Genomic DNA, 20,915 nt, shown 5'->3' on the forward strand with positions numbered 1-20,915 from the left:
GATTAGGTACCGTGGATAAGTCTTCATAAGTTAATTATAATTATCATATTTGAAATTACAGTTTCACTCTGTATATAATTTATACTGTCCTTCTTGTTGTTTACCTCAATTAAAAGACAATGGCAGCATATACTTGTTATTCAGTGAAGTCCAAAGGGCATTGCATAATATATATTTTTATTGTGCGAATTTTAAAATATAATAAAAAAAACGTTTCTGCTCCGACGTAAATAAAAGTTTTATATGCAGGCTTTTCTTGTAATTCGTTAAATGCCTTTAAATTGCACGCTGCTCTCGGTGTGCAAATGTTTGAGTGTGTGCTCAAGGCGAGAAAACCGCAATTTGCGGATTCCAACAAAAAATAAAAAATAAATAAATTCGGCAGATAAATCGAGGACTTAATTCCGAAAATAAGCATCTCACAGGAAGGCTGTTTTATCGTTCAAGTTATATATTTGATCCAACACGGTATGTACTTTACAACATAAGAGATAGCTTGGAAGAAGATGAAGATAAGTTTGTTCGGCGATAAGGATTAAGTAAGCCTTGACGCAAGTACTCGAAGGGCACGTGACTCCTCGACACGTACTTTGCATTGAGGAATGCGCGTTTATTGATATATTAGGATGATCGGATGGAAGACAGATGGTGGTGGTACGTACGATTCAATTAAGAAATCGAAAACATTTCCCAACATATTGAGTTGATTTGAGCCCAAGTTCAATATCGCACGAGCCGTTCATTAGGCGGCAGAAAAACGGCTTCCAATTGAAATCAGTGTTAGCAATTGATTGATCAATGAAATCGATGGTAATGATGATGATGATAATGGTGGCCTTCTTCCTCTCTCCTCCCCATTTTACGCAAGGACTTTTAAGAATGCCGTAATCCCAGACTCAAACAGTATTATTTATGGACGCGCCAAAAGTTTCCGCGCTTTCCTCGAGATACACATGCATCGTTCGTAATTTATTGTCCGCGAATCAAGCGTGCAAACAACTTGTTTTGTTTAAACTGACGCTGGTCGAGCAAATATTTGAAGGTGGATCAAACCGGCTTAGGTTTTCCTTTCCGAACGGTAGTGTGGTTGTCTAAGTCTCGCAAAGTTTTGTAAAAAAACAAAAAATGAAAACTTTATTTAACAAATAAAACTTTATACAAAATGCGCTTTCTCTCCTTCGCCTCCGTGAAATTAAATAATTGTTTGCTGATTAAGAACTAGGAGTTAGTTGAATTGAGCTGGTATCCTGTATGGCTTCTTGCCACCTTTGGGGATGGCCTGCTGCTGAAGTGGAAGATCGTCCAACTCAGGTTCTGGTTCTTCGCAGGTGCCGCCGGTTTCGTAGGTGTACTCCCTCTTGACGCCATCGGGATCGACGTAGCCGTATTTGCCGCGGGTTATGCAGTCGACGCCAATGGTTTCCTCCTTGAAGGAACCGTCTTCATTTTCGTAGCCCCAGGTGATGCTGCCGTCGGCATTGTCCGTACGGTACTTCCTCAAGATTTGAACGACTGGTTTACGGTTACGTGGCTGTTCATCATCATCCAAGTATTGTGGAGCTGGACGGGAAGCTGGACGTTGAGCTGGAGCCTGACGCACCGGTTGAGCTTGTTGTGGACGAACCACCTAAAATATAACATTCAATATTAATACACGTTTAATTACACAAATAATTATAATAATATAATAGAGATGAAGATTAATATTAAATTTAAAAGTATGAGCGACAAATAAATTTACATATGTTGTAAATGCATATTGCGTCAACTCTGCATGTCTCTATTCGCAATGCATTTGACATTAGAAGATGTATTTGCATTAGGTGGAGAATTCGTTATAGAATAAGAAGAAAAATGTAAATAGTTTATGAATAAAAGATCAAAAATGCCAAATCAGTAAAACATGATGAAACGTAGATGTCATGGAAATATATGAAGAATGTTGTAGGAGAACGAAGTTAAAAATAGAAACATAAATAATACAAGTTTTAATAAAAGTAGTATTAATCATCAATAACAAGTAATCGATTTTAATATAATGAAAGAAGGAATATTTGAATGTAGTTATAACATAGCTAGTTTTGATTCAAATAAAAAGTAGGAAATATAAGAAATTTATTAAAACTTGTAGAAATCTAATGAATATTCAGAGAATTTTTCTATAGAAAACCTCGCTTAACAAATTTTTACTTATACAGTGAAACAATTTTCCCCATATAAACTAATGTAATATACGACAATGGATTTTTCTTAAAATTTATTTTGCTCGTTAAGCGAGGTTCCACTGTATATGGAATGGAAATGAAGGGTAAGAAGGCAATGAAAGAATTGCACCATATATGAAAAATAGTGATCGTAAAAAAGGAAATGAGGCATGATAAAGTTGCATAAAATTGCAACTATTCAAGTACAGGGAATGTGTAGTAAAATAATTGGCCGAGGTCGTTATTAAACAGTTTAACGGAAATGAAAATACTGCAGTGCAAATGTTGAGAGGAGTGAATGTTCGCATAATCACTTTAAGGTTGACTCCATGTCGAAGTGTAAAAGTATCCATGATAAGGAAGTTGTTATAATAGTTGCATAAGAGAAATCAAATGTTCTTCATTGAATGAAATACTTGGGCAAATACTGTGAATATTAATAATAAGAATGATGTTAAATTAAATTACCTGGTGTGCTGGCCTCCTGACGTGCTGAACTGGAGCTTCGTACTCTTGCCTTTGAGGTGCTGGACGAGTGTACAGAGATTCCTGCTTCAGTTCCTGCCTGATGACGGGCCTTGGGGCTTCCTGCCTGAGAATCGGAAGTGGTTTAGGTTGGACGGGAGCTGGCCTGGACACTGGCGATTCGCGGATGTCTTGCCTCAAAACCGGAACCGGACGTTCCCTAAAAGAACCACAGCAACCAATCAAAACAATGATTCGAAAAAAAAAACGCAGCATGCAAGTAATGGAATGAAACGATCATGCAATGTGCAAACAAATAAATACTATAAACAAATCCCAAAAAAAAAAAGAACAACGTGCTTTATACGAAAAACCATACTTGTATAAGTTGTACTGTCGTCCCTGCGGGCTTCTACAAACAACAAACGTAAACATATATAATGCGATGATGATACTTTATGTTACGGCGATGATTCAATTGGTTTTATTTGCTTTTGTAATGTACCTGATGGGTTCTTCGTCGACTTGTTGGACGGCGGTGTGGAGGGCGGTGATTCCCAACTTGGCGACTTCATCGTCGAAGTGGGATTGACGCGCTTGCTGATCATCCTCTTCGGGTTCCTCGACTACGGGCCTCACTTGTTCGCGGACCGGAACCGGAAGAGCGTTCGATGGAAGAGGACGACCTCTGAACCTAGGTTGAGGACCATCCAACTGCTGCAACCTCTGCCTGATCGTTGATTGTTTCTGTGGTTGTCCTAGCAACACAGCACCTGGGATTTGGAGCCTCGGCGGAAACTGTCCATTAGCTAAATGACACAACACCTAGAAACAAAAAAAAAAACATTATTATTTACGTTGCTAAGACAATAATATAAGGCTAGTAAACATTTCAAAAGCTTCTTAGATTCCCACATCCCAAAAATAACAAATTCCAAAACTGCACTGAAAGTAATTACAATTCCCTGGGAAATGTTCAGAAATGAAGAGTTCAAGTGATTGCAGCAGCATAAACCAAATACCAGTTTATTTATAGATTATTGCCTCGACTTCTACATTTGGTTGATAGACTTATTAGTCTCAACGCGAATCAAATTAGTTTTCCTGCTTTCGTTGATTCTGCTTATCTGCAAAAGTTGCGCAGCAAACATGATACGTGGCGATTTCCATAATAGAAAAGCACGAAAATAAGAATCGAATTTTAATTACGGTCATTAGCATACGTTCGGATCGGTTACGCAACGAGCCTGTTTTGTTGTTACGGCTTATATTATATCATTTGGAAAGTCTGCTGCGGCTCTCGTCGGCTTATAAATAATAATAATAACGATATTAAATAAAACCCGGTTTTTGCCTGAGCAAAAGCGCGTTCAACATAATTTTATATTTTTTTTTCTTCTTCTTCTGCCTCTGCATGACGATTTTTTTTCTTCCTCTTACGATGAAAAGAAATTTTGTATGAAAGTAGATCATTGCGTTGCGCAACGAAACGGGTTCTCGATCCGAAACCAATTCGATACTACTACTAAGAGCTGAGACAAAACCTCGATGCATGTCTTTTGAATTATATAGAAGCTGGAGAAAAGGAGATTTCCTGCATGCTTGCTAACGGTACTGCATTTTTATACATAGACGTTGTGAAATGAAAAACGAGGAATTGCAACTGGATCACCTTCGGCTCTTTAAGTGTATTCTGGTCCGTTTGTTTATATGGGTGGAGAATGAGGCGAAAGAGGAGGAGGAGGAGGCTTAGGTGCATTTGCAGAACGAAACCGACGTTCAAGATCACCTCTGGATAAATATTGAACTGAATTCATTTTTAATGAAGCAAAAGAGCAAATGAAATAATAATAAAGAAACAGACTTCGCCGCTCGGTTTAGATCAAGGTGAGAGAACACGGCCCGAACGCCTTTGGACGTTTTTAAACGCGGAAAGTTCAACGATATTTTCAGTTTAACACCTTGGAAAATCTCAATTAATCTTCAAGCAGAGTTTATAATTGAAGATTATAAGATTACATGCATTTTCTCACGAATCAAGTTATTCAATAAATAATTACTTAATGAGAAATTTAAATATTTCGAAACAGTTTTACAAGAAATTAATCATTCATGTTGAAACTTATTTAGTTTCAAGGATTTTTTTTTATAATAGATGAATTATTTTACTTTTAAGTATGATTTGAAAACCTTTCTAAATATGAATTGAAAATAATTCTATTTTTCATTAAATCTCAATTAAGATTATTAATTTTTTAAGTTCAAAAAAATAGTGATACTTTCGTTTTCTATAGTATTCTAAATACATTCAATTTGAACAGTTATTTTTTTGTTTGAGTTTGTCTACTTTCGAAGAATAATTGTATATATTAGGATTACTTTCAAATTTGTAACCAAAACAAATTTCCAAATGTATTTATTACTGTAAGTTTCAATTAATTCGTTGAAAGTGTATCAAAATTATTTCCTCTTTTTATTAGATAAATAAGTTAAATTCAACTCTATAGTTTATAAAGAATAAATATAAAATACTTGAAAAATAATTATAAGAAATCAATATACAAATAATATTATTATCAAATCTAACATGTAACTAATTAATTAAGTAATTTAAAAATAATAATAAATAACGTTTTCACGTTTGTAATATGCAAAGAACTGTAATTATAAATAATTATACTATAGAACAAAAAGTAAGTACGAAATTCTAAGAATTGCATTCGAATACATTCTTTGACACTACGAAAAAAAAACATAAAGAAATGTTGACCTTGCAACAATTATTAGATAATTAAGTTCGTGTTGGTAAAACGCGAAGTGATCTTTAATTGTGGGTGGAATTCCGATACGTTCACTTTATCCCATTGTTATATTGATTAAATCTATTATTGCTTATTTCAATATTCAACTCGATACAATTTAGTATTTGCAATTTTCTAATACACGATTTCTGTAAAGTTTACAAAAGTAATTTTGTAATGATTTCTGTTTAAATTTAAAAAAAAAAATAAATTTTTAACAGAAATCTATTTGCTTTTACTTTCTACCAATAAAGCTATTGCTTCAGATGAAATTGTGGGTCAATTGTTTTAGGTTTTCTCGTTCTGCAAATGTTTTGTTAATACTTTTACAGTTTGATTTGAATGACTTTTGTTGTGAGTTTTAGTATAATTGATTGTGTGACTTACCGCAAAGAATAAACAACTGAATATTCCTAAATGAGCCATGATTCTCTTCTGGCGTCTCCTCTACTACTATCGGAACAAATGAATGCAGTGTATATACTCTTGAACGAAATGAATATACGGTATAGGTGATGTGATTGGCACTGATCTGCTTACATCATATTCCCAACTGGAGTAGCCCAGATTGCAATAAGTTGTTTTATACCGCCACACCCCACTGCATTCCACCCAAGCCCAGGCGATGGAACTTTCACCCTCCTGCTTAGAGGAGGCATTGTAAAGCCAGGCAACACCATAATCCAGTTTCCAAATTACACGCACTGTACGACCATTATCAAGACTCCTCAAGACCAACAACCTTTGGATCATTGTTTTTTCTCTTCACTTTTTTGTTGTACTTTTCTTACTCACATAAGATGGCTTAATAAAAAAATAGAAATCTATACAAGCTTAAAAATTTAGATTTGGAATTGTTAATATCTTAAGAAAAAAATTACGTAAATGGCATAATATATGTTCCAAGGTCTACCAGTTTCCGAATTGTATCAGATCTAATGGATGGAAATCAGTTTGACTAAAAGCAAAACGGTTGCATGCAGCAGGAAAAGGCTGATTAGTTGAAGTTCACCGGATAAGTGTGCAAGAAGGTGAAGATCACGGAACCGTTCGGATGATGGAGAAGAAGGAAAATGAGCAGGAAACTGTAAACCTAGATCGGAATGCTGCACCAGGATGCGATTTAATTTCAAACAACAACAACAAAAAAATACAAATTAATAAATAAGGAATGCCTCCGAAAAATCTAGTAGATTTGCTCCAATTCGCCGCGGATTTCTCACAGCCGCAGCAGCGTCGTTCGATCACGTAGATGGTTTTCTCTTCTTGGAAAAAAAAAAGGACTTTTCTTTCACCGTGCATTACGCGCTTTGCATATGTAACAACAGCATTTCGGGATTTTCCTTGTTGCGATGGAATCGGTGAAAGCGGAAATAGGAAACGAGTTTTCACTATCGCGCAGGAACAAAGTTTAATGGTCGTTACAGTTCAATCGCATCTTCTTCGCATTCATCCATTGTCCGTATTTAAATTCTTGCGTTGTACGTGGTAGAGACCAGAAGAATACCAAGGAGGAAGGAACGACGAGACCGACGCGCTGCAACAATGAAACGAAAAGAGATCCCGTTTCAATAATAATTTCCATTTGAAGTACATTTCTCTTTGGATAGCTTCAACAAATTTATTCATTTAAAAAAAAAGATAATTTCATAACAGTTTTCATAATTCACCTTGACTTGACACCTTATTAAGGCAATTTCAATATTAATTAAAAACTTAACTTCCTGTTTTTTTCCAAATTTTATTCTTCGAATGGTTACGAGTAAGTTAGTTAATAAAACGAAATCAATTGGCGTGCAAATTCTTGTCGTTATTTCATAAACTACTTGTTACACGCTCTACGATTTATTATACGCATACACGTAATTCCGTTTCATGGACTGATTCGTGTGATTCAAGTAATTGACTCGTAATAAATACGACTCCCCGAAAAATTTCATTTAGAAAATACGCAATTTCTTACTCGAATTATTTCAACTAATTTAAATTAATAGCGTCATATTTTTATTTAGAACATTCTTCTACGTGTAACTATTAAAAATTGAATAAATAAAATATTAAAAATTGAATAAATAAATAAGACTAACTTAATTAAGAAATGTTGAAAAAACATTTTTTGTAAAAGTAACAGCACCAATTTTGAAAATGAATGTGTTACCAAATAACTTCTTAATTTATGTTATATTTTATGTTTCTAGTTTATTCGAGTTTTGCGAAAGAAATGCCAAAAAAAAATGATTTGAATTATGGTTTTGGGAAAGTGCTGCATTATATAAATGTTATCAGATGTAAACCAAAAATCATTTGAAATTCACTCGAGCATACCATTCCCAGTGAATTTTACATATTCAATTATATCCACTTTCTTTCAAGAGCGATATTACTATTCGATTCTTCTGCCACACCCATGCAGCTATTACAACTATGCACATTATTGTCTTATTTATCAAGTAAATTCTTTTCTGATGAATGAGTTTTTCCTTTTTCCATTCCTCCTCGAACCGTGATGACTTTATGATAACAACCTTCAGAATTGTATGGTTCTAGTTCCAAATGGACATATTAGAAAAGAAGATGTGTACGGGTTGAATGATGGTAATGAATTGCGTAAAACAAAAATTTATTAAAAATAACTTATATAATTCGTCTATGTATATTATATTTAATTACAATATATAATAAATGTATGTATATAATCGATATTTGCATCCTCGTCGGCAGAACACGTTCTATAAAAAATATATTAATCGTATATTTATATATTACAGTCGTCATTTAATTAAGTAACTGGACGGTTAATTGCTCTTAAGTTCCATAGGCACTAGATTATCAAAATAGAAAGTAAAAAGTTAGTAAATCGATGATAATACAGAGACTTAAACAATAAAACACAATTGTTAAAAAATTACTAATAAAATAATTACTTAAACGGTAATGATCATATAGATTCCACACGCGAGAGAACAATACAAAAAAAAACAAACATTCAAAACTGGACAACAAAACGTACATTTCTATCTACACACGAATATTTATATATAAATATAATGCTAATGGAATCGTGACTTGCATTCAATATTTACACACAACAAACACACACAAAACACGTCGCACTTGAATTTGGGGAATAACTCTGCTACCACTGGAGATGAGTGACTAGAATGAAGCATCAGATTTGAATTTCACTGAAGAATTACGGCCGTCGCTTCAAACATCCAGGAATTTTCTAAAACACGTGGAAACTTTCTTTTCCATAAGTCTCTGCTACATTTGAAATAAATCGGATTTCATAACGATTCCCCAAACAAAACAAAAAATTCGTGCGAACACCACAACCTCGTGGCATATTAAAAAAAAATAAACAGTGACCATATCTCCAAGATTTGGAGGTTCATCGGAATAAAATTAATAATAATAAACTATGTACAAACATTTTTCTTTTCTTTTTTAACCAGTTCCAATTGTAGGAGGCGCGGGATTAAAAAAAAATACAGGAAGAAACTTTGGTTTGGTCGTTTCACTTCAGGTTAGATCAATCTTTCTTCAGGTGGTGGTTTGAGGACGTGGTTTAATTCTACTCGTGGATTGCAGAATTCCTGGGCGCTCGGACTGTAGGTTCCGCGCGTTGCTCTCTTGCTTCTCGTCACGTTGATCAGTACGACAAGACCTAACACCAACGCTATTACCAGAAGCAAAATGATTGGCACCAGGATGTACAAAATGTTCACTCCACCTTCGTTAGCAGCCGTACGCACCTGAAAAGAACACAACAATAATTAATATAAAGTTAGGAATTGAAAAACTTGTTGAAAATTGATCGATTAATCTAAATAATTCATTGTGAAACTTACCAAACTTTCGGTGCAATTCTTTCCGCTCCAACCCTCGGAACATGTGCACACGTAATCAGAGACTTCGGTGCAGTTCGCCTCGCATTCGCCTTTATTCCCACAAGGCTTCTCCGAGCAAAGATCGACGAGGTTGCAGAAATTACCGCACATATTGTTGTTGCACGAGCATTTGTACGAACCCATCGTATTGGTGCAATTCCTTATCGGACCGCATATTTCCTTATTCTCGAAGCACTCGTCGATGTCCGTCTCGCAAAGCATACCTGTATATCCAATCCCAGTGCAATTGCACTTGTATTCGTTGACACCATCCACGCACACGCCTCCATTCAAGCAAGGACTATCCCCGGTGGCGGTGACGCAATCGTCCACGTTGATCTCGCAGTACTTCCCATCGAATCCTAACTGGCATTGGCAGATCGGCACCTTGGAACTCATGTTGCAGAAGCCGTTCTCGCACCCTTGTCCTTTCACCAAACAGTATGGAGTATCGCAGAGATCTCCGACCATCCCTTCAGCGCAATGGCACGTGAAGTTGTTCTGAGTCATATCGTCTGAAGCGACAAACAAACAATAAAAATAAAACGTATTCATACAAACAATTTACGACAAACTCACTCTTCCCGTTTTGGCAAGTGGATCCGTTCTTGCAAGGCTGATTCTCGCACGTGATCAGCCTTAAAGCCTCGCACTGCTTACCAACGAACTTCTCCGGACATTCGCACACGAACATCCCGACCCTATCGCTGCAGGTACCGCCGTTGTGGCAAGGATTGCTTTCACACTCATCAATATCAATATCACAGCTGTAAAACAAAATAACCAATTGAAAACTGTAAATATTAATAAAAAAAACATTAGTAACTCACTATTTCCCCATATATCCAGAAACGCATTCACATTCATAAGTTCCAATCTGATCCAAGCAAGTGGCGTTGTTCTTGCACTTATTGTCTTCGCATTCGTTTATATCTATGGAGCAATCATCAGCGGCAAAGCCATTCTGACAATCACATTTGTACGTGGAATTCGGGCTCGAACATACTCCACCATTGTAGCAATCCTTCTCGTAACACAACTTACATCCCAGCACGTGCTTCTGGCTAGGAAGAAGTTCAAAGTACTCTTCCACCGAAGGCTTCTTCTCCGAATACAACTCCTTCATGGTAAAATACGGCAAAAGGAATTTTCCAATTCGAATATCGCTCAAGCAGCCCTTGAACAAATCGCTGTTCTTCTTCAAATCTACCTTGTAAGAAGGAAAAGCCGTATCCAAGAAATCCACAGAGCTACTCGCAATTACCGGATCAACCGTAGTCGTGTCAGTAGCCAAAGTCAAATACGTCGTTCCATTGTAATCACCATTCTTGATTACGCTCCAATAATCGAAAGTGTTGTTATCGCTTCCAGCCACGTAAACAGACCCTTCCGAGAAAATCTTCGAAAAATTGACCAAATCGAAATCGGGTACTATGAAATTTGGCGTATCATCGATGACCAACTCCTTGAAGCCACCCTTCATCGCGGAATCCTTATATTTCAACAGTAACGTCACCCATTGACCATCGAAATGCTCTTTCCTGAACCTCTTGGATTCGCTGAAGCCATTGATGCTCCACTCAACTACCACCTCATCGTGATAAATGAAGATCGTGAAATAATTCGATTGATGTTTGGCAAAGAGCGCCGTTCCCCAAGATCGTGTTCTGTACATGAGCTCAATTGTTTCCACGATGAAAGCCTTCTTTCTGTTCACTGGAACAGTCAATTCGTACATTAGCGGAGAGGTTTCTCCATCGAAGGTGACATTGGCCATGCACTGATGACGATCCTCCAGATTCTTGCAGATCGATCCGGGAGGGCACTTTTCCAATTGGCAGAACTCCAGGTCTTTGCAGTCCTTGCCCTTAAAACCTCTCGGACAATCGCAACTGTAAATATTATTAACAACGATATTAATCACATAAGATGATGAAATTTGAATATCTTACATATAATCGTTCCATGTGATTCTGCAAACACCGTTTCTATGACAAGGATTCACCTTACACGAATTATCAGATAACACACCTTCCAACACTGTTGTATTATCAAAGGAAACTTTACCGAAAGACATAGGAATACTCAATTCCTCGGCTTTAAGTGGGAAGAATTCCACCACCATGTCTTTAGAACCATCGCTGATCTATAAGCAAACGTATAAATTAATCAAAACTATTCATACACAAATTGAATGCAAAGTGACATACCTGAACATCTTGAATAATACCCTTGAAGTGTATTAAGCTCAACGGAGGTGTTTTTGAGGGAAGATCCGATCCAGAGGCGGCAGATACTTCAGCTTTAGCGACATTGAGTAGCTCATTGCTAGTTTGTCTTACGGATCTCAGTTGAGGCTGTCCGCCCAAGAACAAGACCTGAGCGTCCAAAGTGCCGGTAGCGGAAATGGTCTTGCGGAAATACTCGGTTCCATTCAATTTTACTTGTACTAATGTCACGTTCCTGATGACTTCGATCAAATGGTTATAACCATTGTTCAATTTGACACCACCCACGGTATATCCTTCAAATGTACCATTGAATTGAATCCTCACCAACAACTCGCCGCCCTCCAATTGAGCTGCGATATAACTTTCGTTTTGCAAGTTGGCCGATGCCAAAGCTGAACCCATGTAAAAGATCTGTCCCAAAGATTGACGAGTTCTTATGAACATGCTGATGTCCACGATTGAACGAACCGCCCTTCGCGCTGCATCAGTTACAGCTACAGTTACAAGAGAATCTGTAATGTTCTCGTAACCAAAAGTGGCAGCAGTATAGTTGTATTGACAAGTGTAGCCTAGATAAGGTCTTTCGCAAGCGCAGCTGAAGTTGCTCCACAAGTCAGTGCAGTGACCTCCAGAGTGGCAAGGGTTTGGCTCACATTGTGCTTCTCTGTGGCACCCAACGCCGACAGCTTGGAAGCTCACCCAAGACGAGTTCTCCGTCTCCGGAAGCACCCATTCTCCATTAACGATTACATCTTCGACGCAACCAACGAGGAACGGTTGACCATGAGTTAATTTTCTGTGATTATTCGGATAGCCTCCAATGTAGGTTGTAGGAAAACTGGTGGACGATCCGTTATTATCGTTGTAGTTAATGGGATAAATGGTTTGTTCGTCGTTGGCAGATAAAACAAGATGAGAAGAGTTAATAGCAACGAAAACCCTTTGCCAGTTGCTATCATTCAAATTGGAGCCAACGAAAACTCCGTCCCATTTATTCAGCAAACTCGAGTGCAAATTCAACCTTCCCTTAGCCAAAGACAGAATGTAATAGGTAGAGCCTTTACCTAAAGCCAAGAAACCATCGCTAAGAGTGGTCTTGAACCTAAACTGAATATCGTGCCCTTCGTCCCTCGTCGTATTCACTATGATCAAGGAATCCCCCTTCAAACTCATCGTAGTTACCTTCTCGCACGTATGACCGTGGAAACCATGAGGACACGTGCAATTGAACCTGTGCACCGTTTCGTTGTGCAAATACGGTTTGCAGCTTCCGTTGTTCTCACACGGATTATTGATGCATCCGGTCAACTCGACCGAGCAATTCTTACCGCCGTACTCCGGCTCGCAATCGCAATAATAATTTGCCTTCTTGTCCTCGCAGACTCCGTGCACGCAGGGCTTGAACTTCTCGCACTCGTCAATCTCGTATTGGCACTGATCACCTTCGTACCCTTCGTCGCACTCGCAAACATAATATCCAATCTTATCCAAGCAAGTGCCCGTCACGCAAGGCGAACTCAGGCATTCGTTTATGTTCGTCTCGCAGTTGGCTCCCGTCATACCGAAGGCGCAAATACAATAGTATCTGCAACGTGAAAAATCAAGATTAGCTCATCCAATTTCACAAGTTGCAATTCAAATTACTCACCCAGCCGCATCCGAATAGTCGAAGTCGCGCCTGAAGATCGGTGGTAAAGTGTTGTCGTGCTTGGCGAGGGCGTAAAGTGTAGCGTTGCTCTTCTCCAGACAAGTACCATCGTTCTGGCAGGGATTGCTTTCGCACTCGTTTATATCCACGTCGCAATTCTTACCCGCATATCCGTCTCCGCAGATGCACTTGTAATCCTTAACGCCGTCTTCGCAAGTTGCTCCATTCATGCAGGGGTTGTCTATGCAATCGTCTATGTTGATCTCGCAATGCATTCCCATGTAACCGGTGTTGTTGCATTCACAAGTATACGAATTAAGCCCATCAATGCAAATAGCATTATTCATACAAGGCGTAGACTAAATAAAAGAAATGTTTCATTATTTTAAGCTCCTATTTTCTGATATATACATTAATATATACTGATAAACTTACCATACAATCGTCGATATTTATTTTGCATTGTTTTCCAGTCATACCTGGCTGGCAAATACAGGAATACTCGTTGATTCCATCGATGCAAGTGGATCCCACCTCGCAAGGATTAGATTCGCATTCGTCTATGTTCACGTCGCAATCTTTGCCTATTAATTAATAAAAATGATAATGATAACCATGCGATTTTAAGAACAAGTTTTTATAAAATACATACCACTATAGCCATGAGGACAAACGCATTCATAATTGTTGATTTTGTTGACGCAAGCGGCTTCGTTACGGCAGGGTTGGGAAAGGCACTCATCAAAGTCCAAGTCGCATCTTTCACCAGAATATCCAGGTTTGCAGTAGCATTCGAATCCGCCCTCGGTATTAACGCAAATTCCGTTGTTGCAAATAGCCTCAGACGTTTCGCATTCGTTTACATCAACAGTGCATTGGAAACCTAAACATAAAAATCAATACATTAAGAATAATTACAAAACATATTAAAAGTTGAGTATTACCTTTGTAATTGGGTGGACATTGGCACGTGTAGTTATGTCCGTTCTTCGCCAACGCACAAATCCCCTCGTTCTGACAAGGATTCTTAAGACACGGGTCGATATCCAAATTGCAGGACTCTCCTCCGTATCCAGGAGGACATTGGCACTCATAGGTTCCTACCAGATCCACGCAGACTTTACCGGCAGGGCAGGAAACTCCCAAGCAATCATTAATATTTATTTCGCATTTAGATCCTTCGTATCCTGAAAACCAATAACGTTGTTCAAAAGGTCTTCAACTTTTGGGGATGAATTATTACCATTCAGACATTTGCAGGTATAGTCGTGCATGTTGGATGAAACCAAGCAAGTACCATTGTGATGGCACGGCTTCAAATCGCAGGCATTGTACAGTCTTTCGCACGTCGGTCCCATCCATTGATCGGTACAATTGCAAGTAAATCCATTCAAATTGTCGATGCAGGTACCTCCATTCTGACAGGGCATCTTAGCGCAATCGTCGATGTTAATATGACACCTTTCGCCTGAAGAAATCGGAACGAGTGTTACAACAATGTCGAGAGGAATAAAAAAAAAACAGTGAAACTGAGAATGTACTAAATAAATATTAGTCGGTTAGTCAAATAGAAATGATCAATTAGTGGTGTTAGAAAAGCAAAAGCTGTGTGTGTGTTTGGTGTATGTGATCATAGTGTAAACGCTGAAAACTAAAATTCAATTGAAACTCTCTTATTATAAAGAAATACCTTCGTATCCTGGCGTGCATTTGCACTTGAACTTATCTATCAAATCGATGCAGGTTGCACCGTTCCTGCACGGATCTTCTGAGCATTCGTCTATGTTGATATCGCAATTGTACCCAGTCCATCCCGGTCGACAATTGCAATAATATCCGCCGTGCTACAAACATAAGTCAAACTCATCAATAAACATTTCCCTCCTGGTTATATATATGTTGATTTTAAGCATATTTATCGGACAAACAAGAACGACTACAATGAATGAACGACAACTAAACAACAATTGTTCAATTAGGTTATATGTTTTTACAAAAGACTTTTCCAATAAACCTTTCGCAACATTTTCATTTTAAATGCAGAAGCGTTGCCATCTCATCTTTCATGCAAGCTCTATGGTATTGCTATATTTGAATAATGGCGAAAGGATTAAAGTACGAGTTCTAGTGTATCGAAATCAATTCGTACTTACATAATCGATGCAATGAATGGCATGCTTACAGAGTCGATCGCTACAATTAGCGTTTCTCTCGCAATAAGTGCCCTTAAAACTTCTTGGACAACGGCACCGCGGGAATTCCGAATCTTCGATGCACATACCTCCGTTCTGGCAGAAATGGTCCTCCGTTTCGTTGCAGCTAGTTATCTTACGTTCGCATGCAGACCCTAACATTTTGGTGAATGTGCAGAAAGAGAAGGTGCAAAGCAAAACACGTTAAAGCAAAAGATAAAAACAGAACAGACGAATAAACGACAAAGAACAAACATGCAAAAGTAAGTAACATAGACCTAGTCCCATACCTGTGAAGCCTAGAAGGCAGGTGCAGTTATAGGTACCCATCCACTGAGAGCACTTCCCGCTATTCAGACAGGGATTGCTTAAGCATGGGTGTTGCGGTACTGGGATACAATTTGGAAAAGCTGAAGGAAACAGACAGAAGAAGAACATGGTGAGATTTGCTAATTATCGAAGAGGAAGATCACATACCTGCATACTCCGGTTTGCAAACGCACTTGGGAACGCCGAAGACCTCTTTGCAGTCCTCGTAAGGCGAACAATGGCTGGTATCGCACAATCCCTTCCTCAGTTCGTACTCGCAGAATTGACCACCGAAACCTATCTTGCAGTGGCACTCGAAGCTGCCATCTTTATCCTCGCACTGGCCTTGGTTGAGGCAAGGATAGGAGCTACACTCGTTCATCTTCTACAAGTTAAAAATAAATAAATATTAGCAATTCATCATATCAATTGAAAACGGCTTATAGACGTACCACTTCGCAATTATCCCCATCGTATCCAGGGATGCATTCGCACAAATACCCTCCATAGGTATCGTAGCAGATGCCTTTGTTCTGACACGGCTTCGAATCGCACTCGTTGATATTATCCTCGCAGTTCAACCCCGTATATCCAGTTCGTGAACAGTCGCACGTGTAGTTGTTCGATCCGTCCTTGCATAATCCGTTGTTCTTGCACGGATTCGGCTGGCACTCGTTCACGTTGTTTTCGCAATACTTTCCGGAAAATCCGGCCGGACATTTACACTCCACTTGGTCCACATTAACCTGGCAATTTCCGCCGTTCTGGCACGGATTCATCGCGCACAACGGATGCGTTTTCACCTCTGTTTCGCAATGTTTTCCTGCAATTGATCAATGATAATTCCATTCACATTCATTAATTTAAAATAAATATTATACCTGTGAATCCTGTAAAGCAATTGCATCTGTAATATCCTGAAGGATCATCGATGCAAGTGCCGTTTCTGCAAATCGACGGTACCCTGTCGCAAGGATTTCCCGTATCGAATTCGCAATTCTTGCCGGTGTATCGAGGCGAGCAAATGCACGAGTATGTGTTCTCCTCGTTCTTGCAAGCTCCGTGCATCATGCAAGGTTCAGTCTTGCAAAAATCAAATGATCTCTGCTGCATCTGATCCACCAAAGTCACGGTGCATGTTTCATAAGGAATCGGGCACTTGGTGAACAGCACATTGTGCGGTTGCACTATGGTTTTGTTGAAAGGTATCGAAGGACCTTCCATGATGCAACCGTTATAATGTTTACCGACAATGAGAACTGCGCCTTCGTTGTACAATCCGGGGCTGTTCAGAAGCTCAGGCCTGAAAGACGCGTTTGCCAAGAGCACCACGATTTTATTGTCCACGGTCATCGTGAGGTTACCAAGTCGGTACATGATGTTGACGACGTGCCATGCATTATTCAAGTAATCCCCAGGGATGAGCTTCTCGTACTGCACGGTGGAGGTCTTCCCCATGAACCGGATGCCCTCGCTGTTCACGCTCACCTCAACTACATTCTCGTTGAGCTGCTGCGAGATAAGTTCTCCGCCCATGCATGTCCTGAAACTGAATCCGGTCTGCCTCTTCAACGACATCGTCGTCTGCAGTCGCATGTAAGATGATCCATTGAAGTAAGCTTCCGGTTGATCCGAAGGACCAAAGTGCTGTCCATCCAGAGGCCTTGTCGCAATCACTGCAACAGAAGAATAACATTACGTTAAACATATGCAGATGGGAAAAAAAAACGAGAAACCATTGTTTGGTGATTAGTTCTTCGTGTACGAAATTGAGTATACAACAATACTACAGTTCTCACGATTACGAAATCGCCGACTGTGAATATTCTTTTGCTAAGACATGCAATTATTTGGACCGAACTTCCTTTTGCTATTTTTAAAGCCATTGACATCCAGTTGCGTGCACGACATACAGCAGCATTTAAAAATTGATTAAGTTAACTGTATGTTTGTGTATGAAGCATTCGTTGGAAAAGTATTAAATACCGATAATAACTTTATAAACTATGAAAATTTAGATAATTAAAGAAATGTTAATTAAACAAACGTTAATCTCTAATATGACTATTTCAAGTTGATTATAGTATTACTAATTTGTGATATGAATAAGTAGATCAAGAAATGAATTGATTTGGAGGATTAGAAATGACTGATTCGTTTTTTTTTTAAGCTTGGAATGTGTGTTACTGAACTACAACCACAAGCAAATAAGAAGAAAGGAAAGAAACGAAATAGAAGGAAGCCAAGAGAGTTATAAGAAAGCAATTTGCAATTTCACGATTCGCGTCCGAAAAAGAGGGCACCGATGGCACTTGCGGTTCTTGTGATTTGCGAGCGATCCTCTCCCATTCTTCCAACCAGAGTCATTGCTCTTGTAATTGAATATGGCTAATTAGTTATCGATTCTATGCGATGGCAAGGATTATGAAACGAACCGCGGCCGTTTAACTGTAAGCGAGAGAACGGCGAGCCGACCTAACGGAACGTTATCAAATGTGCGCCGCCGTGTACGAATAATCCACCTCGAAGATCGGCCAACTCGAGACAGACTTCTTCATTGTTATTATTGTTGTTGTTGTTATTGATGCCCTGCTTTTCGAAATCGGCATTTTCGGAATCCGCTAATTGTTCATGCACACAATAGCGCCAATGGCGTTTTCTCCCGTTTGCGACATTGAAGTCTCTTCGCAGTGGCAAAAGAAATATAAAGAACAAGGCGATTGTTCTTGTCCCACACTTTCCGTTGCTCAAGAAGGTATGACTAATTCATACGCGGTCGGACGAACGGAAGTCAACAACCAACCAACCCCCAACAGACCGTGTTTCCCCCCATCGTATTCTTCTCATCCTCAAAAGCACAAGACAACAATGGAATTAAAAAGAAGCGGAAAGAAACTCTGTGCAAGCCACATTTAGCAAATAGCATTACGTTATGTCACTCCGTGACTCATACAGCATGTTCGGAATCCAACACTAATTGGCGAGATCAATAAATCTGTAAGATCACGAAAAAAAAACAAAACAAGAAGTCATAAACATAATTCTCATTGCGCTGTTTTTCAATTTTGCTTCTACCGATCGAATCGATTTGTTGTTTCGCAACGTAATTCAATTACATAATGAAATAACAATAGGTACTAGTCCCAAACCGATTCGGAGTGGGCGGCGAAAGACGTGGACCAGACGCCCACTTAAATGCAGGTTCTCAAATTTCGACGCTCCAAACATATATCAAATGCAGACGACACTTCTGTTTTCCATCTCCGAAGTATCTCTTCAACCACTCGAGAAGAACCAACCAACAACCCTCGATGGTTATTTACAAAGAAAAAATTCAAAGAATCATTATCCACTCATTTTCCCGTCACCCAGAAGAACACTTTCTCGGTTCATCCAAAGTCGTAAACTTTCGGTATTCTTTGTTTGCGGAAATTATTAGCCCAGTCGTAAAAGTATCCGTTCCAAGAAAGAAAACCCGTTATTGCAATTTAAACTCAAATATAAATCTAAGTGCAAATAAGTAGTGAATGAGTCGCATCTCCTAATGGATAAAATATAATGTGTTTCCTTTTAGATGTTATTTATAACATCCAATCTCATAAATAAATCTATTACTTGAAACTAAACTATTTAACTATTTTTTAACATATCCTAAAATTATCTGTTTACAAGTACAATTAATATATCGATCACAGATCCTGTCTGAATACTTAATTTTCGAAAAAGCTTTTACTCAACTATTCTTCTATTCGTTCAATAAATATTATAAATTTCAATGCCGAATTGTCCATTGTTTAAGTAAGCTTAAAACGTTGAGCAATTTCAGTGTTATTATCAATAAGATATTCAGATTTCTTTCTCAATCGATCTTGGATATTGCCTTTTGTATGCAGGATGGAATACAAATTCGGCGAAACCTTGAAAACGAAAAAGTTTTGCAAAGCGCATTTTATCACAATCGATGCATTTAAGACATCCGCCATTATTTTTGGATCAAGGTCTCTTTGCAGGGAATGTAGTTGAATATTAACATTGGTGTTCTTGGAATGATAATGTCTCAAGAGAGGTATTGAAAATCAATATCAAATAATGTCTTCAACAATTATTTTATAAATCAATTTCTTAACTTTTTAAAGTTATTTTTAACACAGAAAGAAAACATATTATAGAAACAGCTGTAATACGTTCTTCCATTAAAATCCCATCTTTCATTACTTAGAAAAATAAGACGTAATTGAATTCTATGTACATTAATAAATTAGCTTTAAAAAAAAGTTTCACTTCTGAAGACATATGGTTACGTGCCAACTGTCAAAACCAGATGCAATATTGATTTATATTATATTTAAAGGTCAATAAATCAAGATTTTCTTTAATTTTCCTAAATTGTATTTTTGTTCATTAATTTAATTAACTATCATTTAATTTAAAAGTGAGTTATTATGTATGTAAAATGATGTTTGTTCAAGTGAAACTTCACTAGAAATCAATCATTAAAAAAAAGGTGTAAGCTGCCATTATGTATATCTGCAGACATTAAGTTTTATTGCTTTGCGCTGAATCCTTCCAAGTAAAATAAACTAAATGATTGTACTCGCAGTGAAGAGTACTTGGACAATGATTTAATTGTGACTGCAGTAAATCCATGTTTAATTGCTAAACAGTAGAAATGACTCAATCAATTTGCTGAACGCACATCTATCTCCCAATTAAATCGAAGAACTGTAATCGCGATAAATCACTGAATTATATCGTCGTCCTTAATAAGATGTGCCTCGTTTACTCGATTTGCTTCTCCTTATTTTTTATTTTCTACCTGCAATTATCGGCTGAGGACGTAAAAAGCGTAAACGTTAACTAACGAAGTCTAAAAAGGCCAGACGATTAAGAGCCTATGCTGTTTGATCGAATCAAACGGGTTGCTGCTAATGACAATCCACGGACAGTTTGATGCCAGATGCGCGCCTCTCCGCTAATTGAATTAATCGCCCAGCAACTGCAAACTAATCAAAGAGAGAAGGAAAAAAAAAATATAGAAGCGGAAAGAAGATCAACCGAAACTGTTTGCTTTTCATTTTGACCCGTTTTCGCGTTCGCGCTTTTTTTTTCGCTCCTCTCTGCTTATCTAGGTAATTAACTAAATTAGGACAGCAGAAACCTATGAATATTCATATT

At 38.1% G+C, this 20,915-nt stretch overlaps 2 protein-coding genes across 5 annotated transcripts in view; both read right to left on the minus strand.

The window, feature by feature from the left end:
• Positions 1 to 1,121: 1,121 nt before the first annotated feature.
• LOC108557950 (activating signal cointegrator 1 complex subunit 2 homolog) lies at positions 1,122 to 6,013 on the minus strand. Of its 2 annotated transcripts, XM_017914700.1 has the most exons (5): positions 5,858 to 6,013; positions 3,175 to 3,494; positions 3,049 to 3,081; positions 2,673 to 2,889; positions 1,122 to 1,627 (listed from the first exon to the last, which is right to left on the minus strand). In XM_017914700.1, exons 1-5 carry the CDS (start codon positions 5,894 to 5,896, stop codon positions 1,226 to 1,228), a joined length of 1,011 nt encoding a protein of 336 aa, XP_017770189.1. In that variant the 5' UTR covers positions 5,897 to 6,013; the 3' UTR covers positions 1,122 to 1,225. The 2 variants fall into 2 exon arrangements, with proteins under 2 accessions (XP_017770189.1, XP_017770190.1); XM_017914701.1 differs by lacking the exon at positions 3,049 to 3,081.
• A 2,576-nt stretch (positions 6,014 to 8,589) lies between these two features.
• LOC108557948 (protein crumbs) overlaps positions 8,590 to 20,915 on the minus strand; it is a 13,753-nt gene continuing 1,427 nt past the window's right edge. Inside the window, exons 2-18 of one of the 3 annotated variants that reach the window (XM_017914696.1) lie at positions 16,622 to 17,416; positions 16,193 to 16,563; positions 15,909 to 16,125; positions 15,722 to 15,841; positions 15,393 to 15,586; positions 14,930 to 15,083; positions 14,483 to 14,707; positions 14,184 to 14,426; positions 13,892 to 14,122; positions 13,675 to 13,823; positions 13,240 to 13,598; positions 11,571 to 13,176; positions 11,313 to 11,506; positions 10,191 to 11,252; positions 9,940 to 10,127; positions 9,322 to 9,875; positions 8,590 to 9,225 (exon numbers count right to left, since the gene is read on the minus strand). In XM_017914696.1, coding sequence (XP_017770185.1) covers positions 8,998 to 9,225; positions 9,322 to 9,875; positions 9,940 to 10,127; positions 10,191 to 11,252; positions 11,313 to 11,506; positions 11,571 to 13,176; positions 13,240 to 13,598; positions 13,675 to 13,823; positions 13,892 to 14,122; positions 14,184 to 14,426; positions 14,483 to 14,707; positions 14,930 to 15,083; positions 15,393 to 15,586; positions 15,722 to 15,841; positions 15,909 to 16,125; positions 16,193 to 16,563; positions 16,622 to 17,416 — 6,890 coding nt within the window. In that variant the 3' untranslated portion in view covers positions 8,590 to 8,997. The remainder of the gene's footprint in view (positions 9,226 to 9,321; positions 9,876 to 9,939; positions 10,128 to 10,190; positions 11,253 to 11,312; positions 11,507 to 11,570; positions 13,177 to 13,239; positions 13,599 to 13,674; positions 13,824 to 13,891; positions 14,123 to 14,183; positions 14,427 to 14,482; positions 14,708 to 14,929; positions 15,084 to 15,392; positions 15,587 to 15,721; positions 15,842 to 15,908; positions 16,126 to 16,192; positions 16,564 to 16,621; positions 17,417 to 20,915) is intronic. The other 2 variants (XM_017914697.1, XM_017914698.1) reach the window with 2 other exon arrangements.

Source organism: Nicrophorus vespilloides, unplaced genomic scaffold (genome assembly GCF_001412225.1).
Source record: "Nicrophorus vespilloides isolate i.1.1-1 unplaced genomic scaffold, Nicve_v1.0, whole genome shotgun sequence".
In the NCBI taxonomy this organism is placed as follows: Eukaryota; Metazoa; Arthropoda; class Insecta; order Coleoptera; family Silphidae; genus Nicrophorus; species Nicrophorus vespilloides.

What these genes read in the sequence shown, in the direction of transcription:
- LOC108557950 (XM_017914700.1), bottom strand. Translation starts at nt 5,896, where the DNA reads ATGGCTCATTTAGGAATATTCAGTTGTTTATTCTTTGCG. An exon ending in GTCGACGAAGAACCCATCAG is followed by an intron (nt 3,082 to 3,174) that starts GTACATTACAAA and finishes TGTTGTTTGTAG; the next exon opens with AAGCCCGCAGGGACGACAGT. An exon ending in CGACAGTACAACTTATACAA is followed by an intron (nt 2,890 to 3,048) that starts GTATGGTTTTTC and finishes TGGTTCTTTTAG; the next exon opens with GGAACGTCCGGTTCCGGTTT.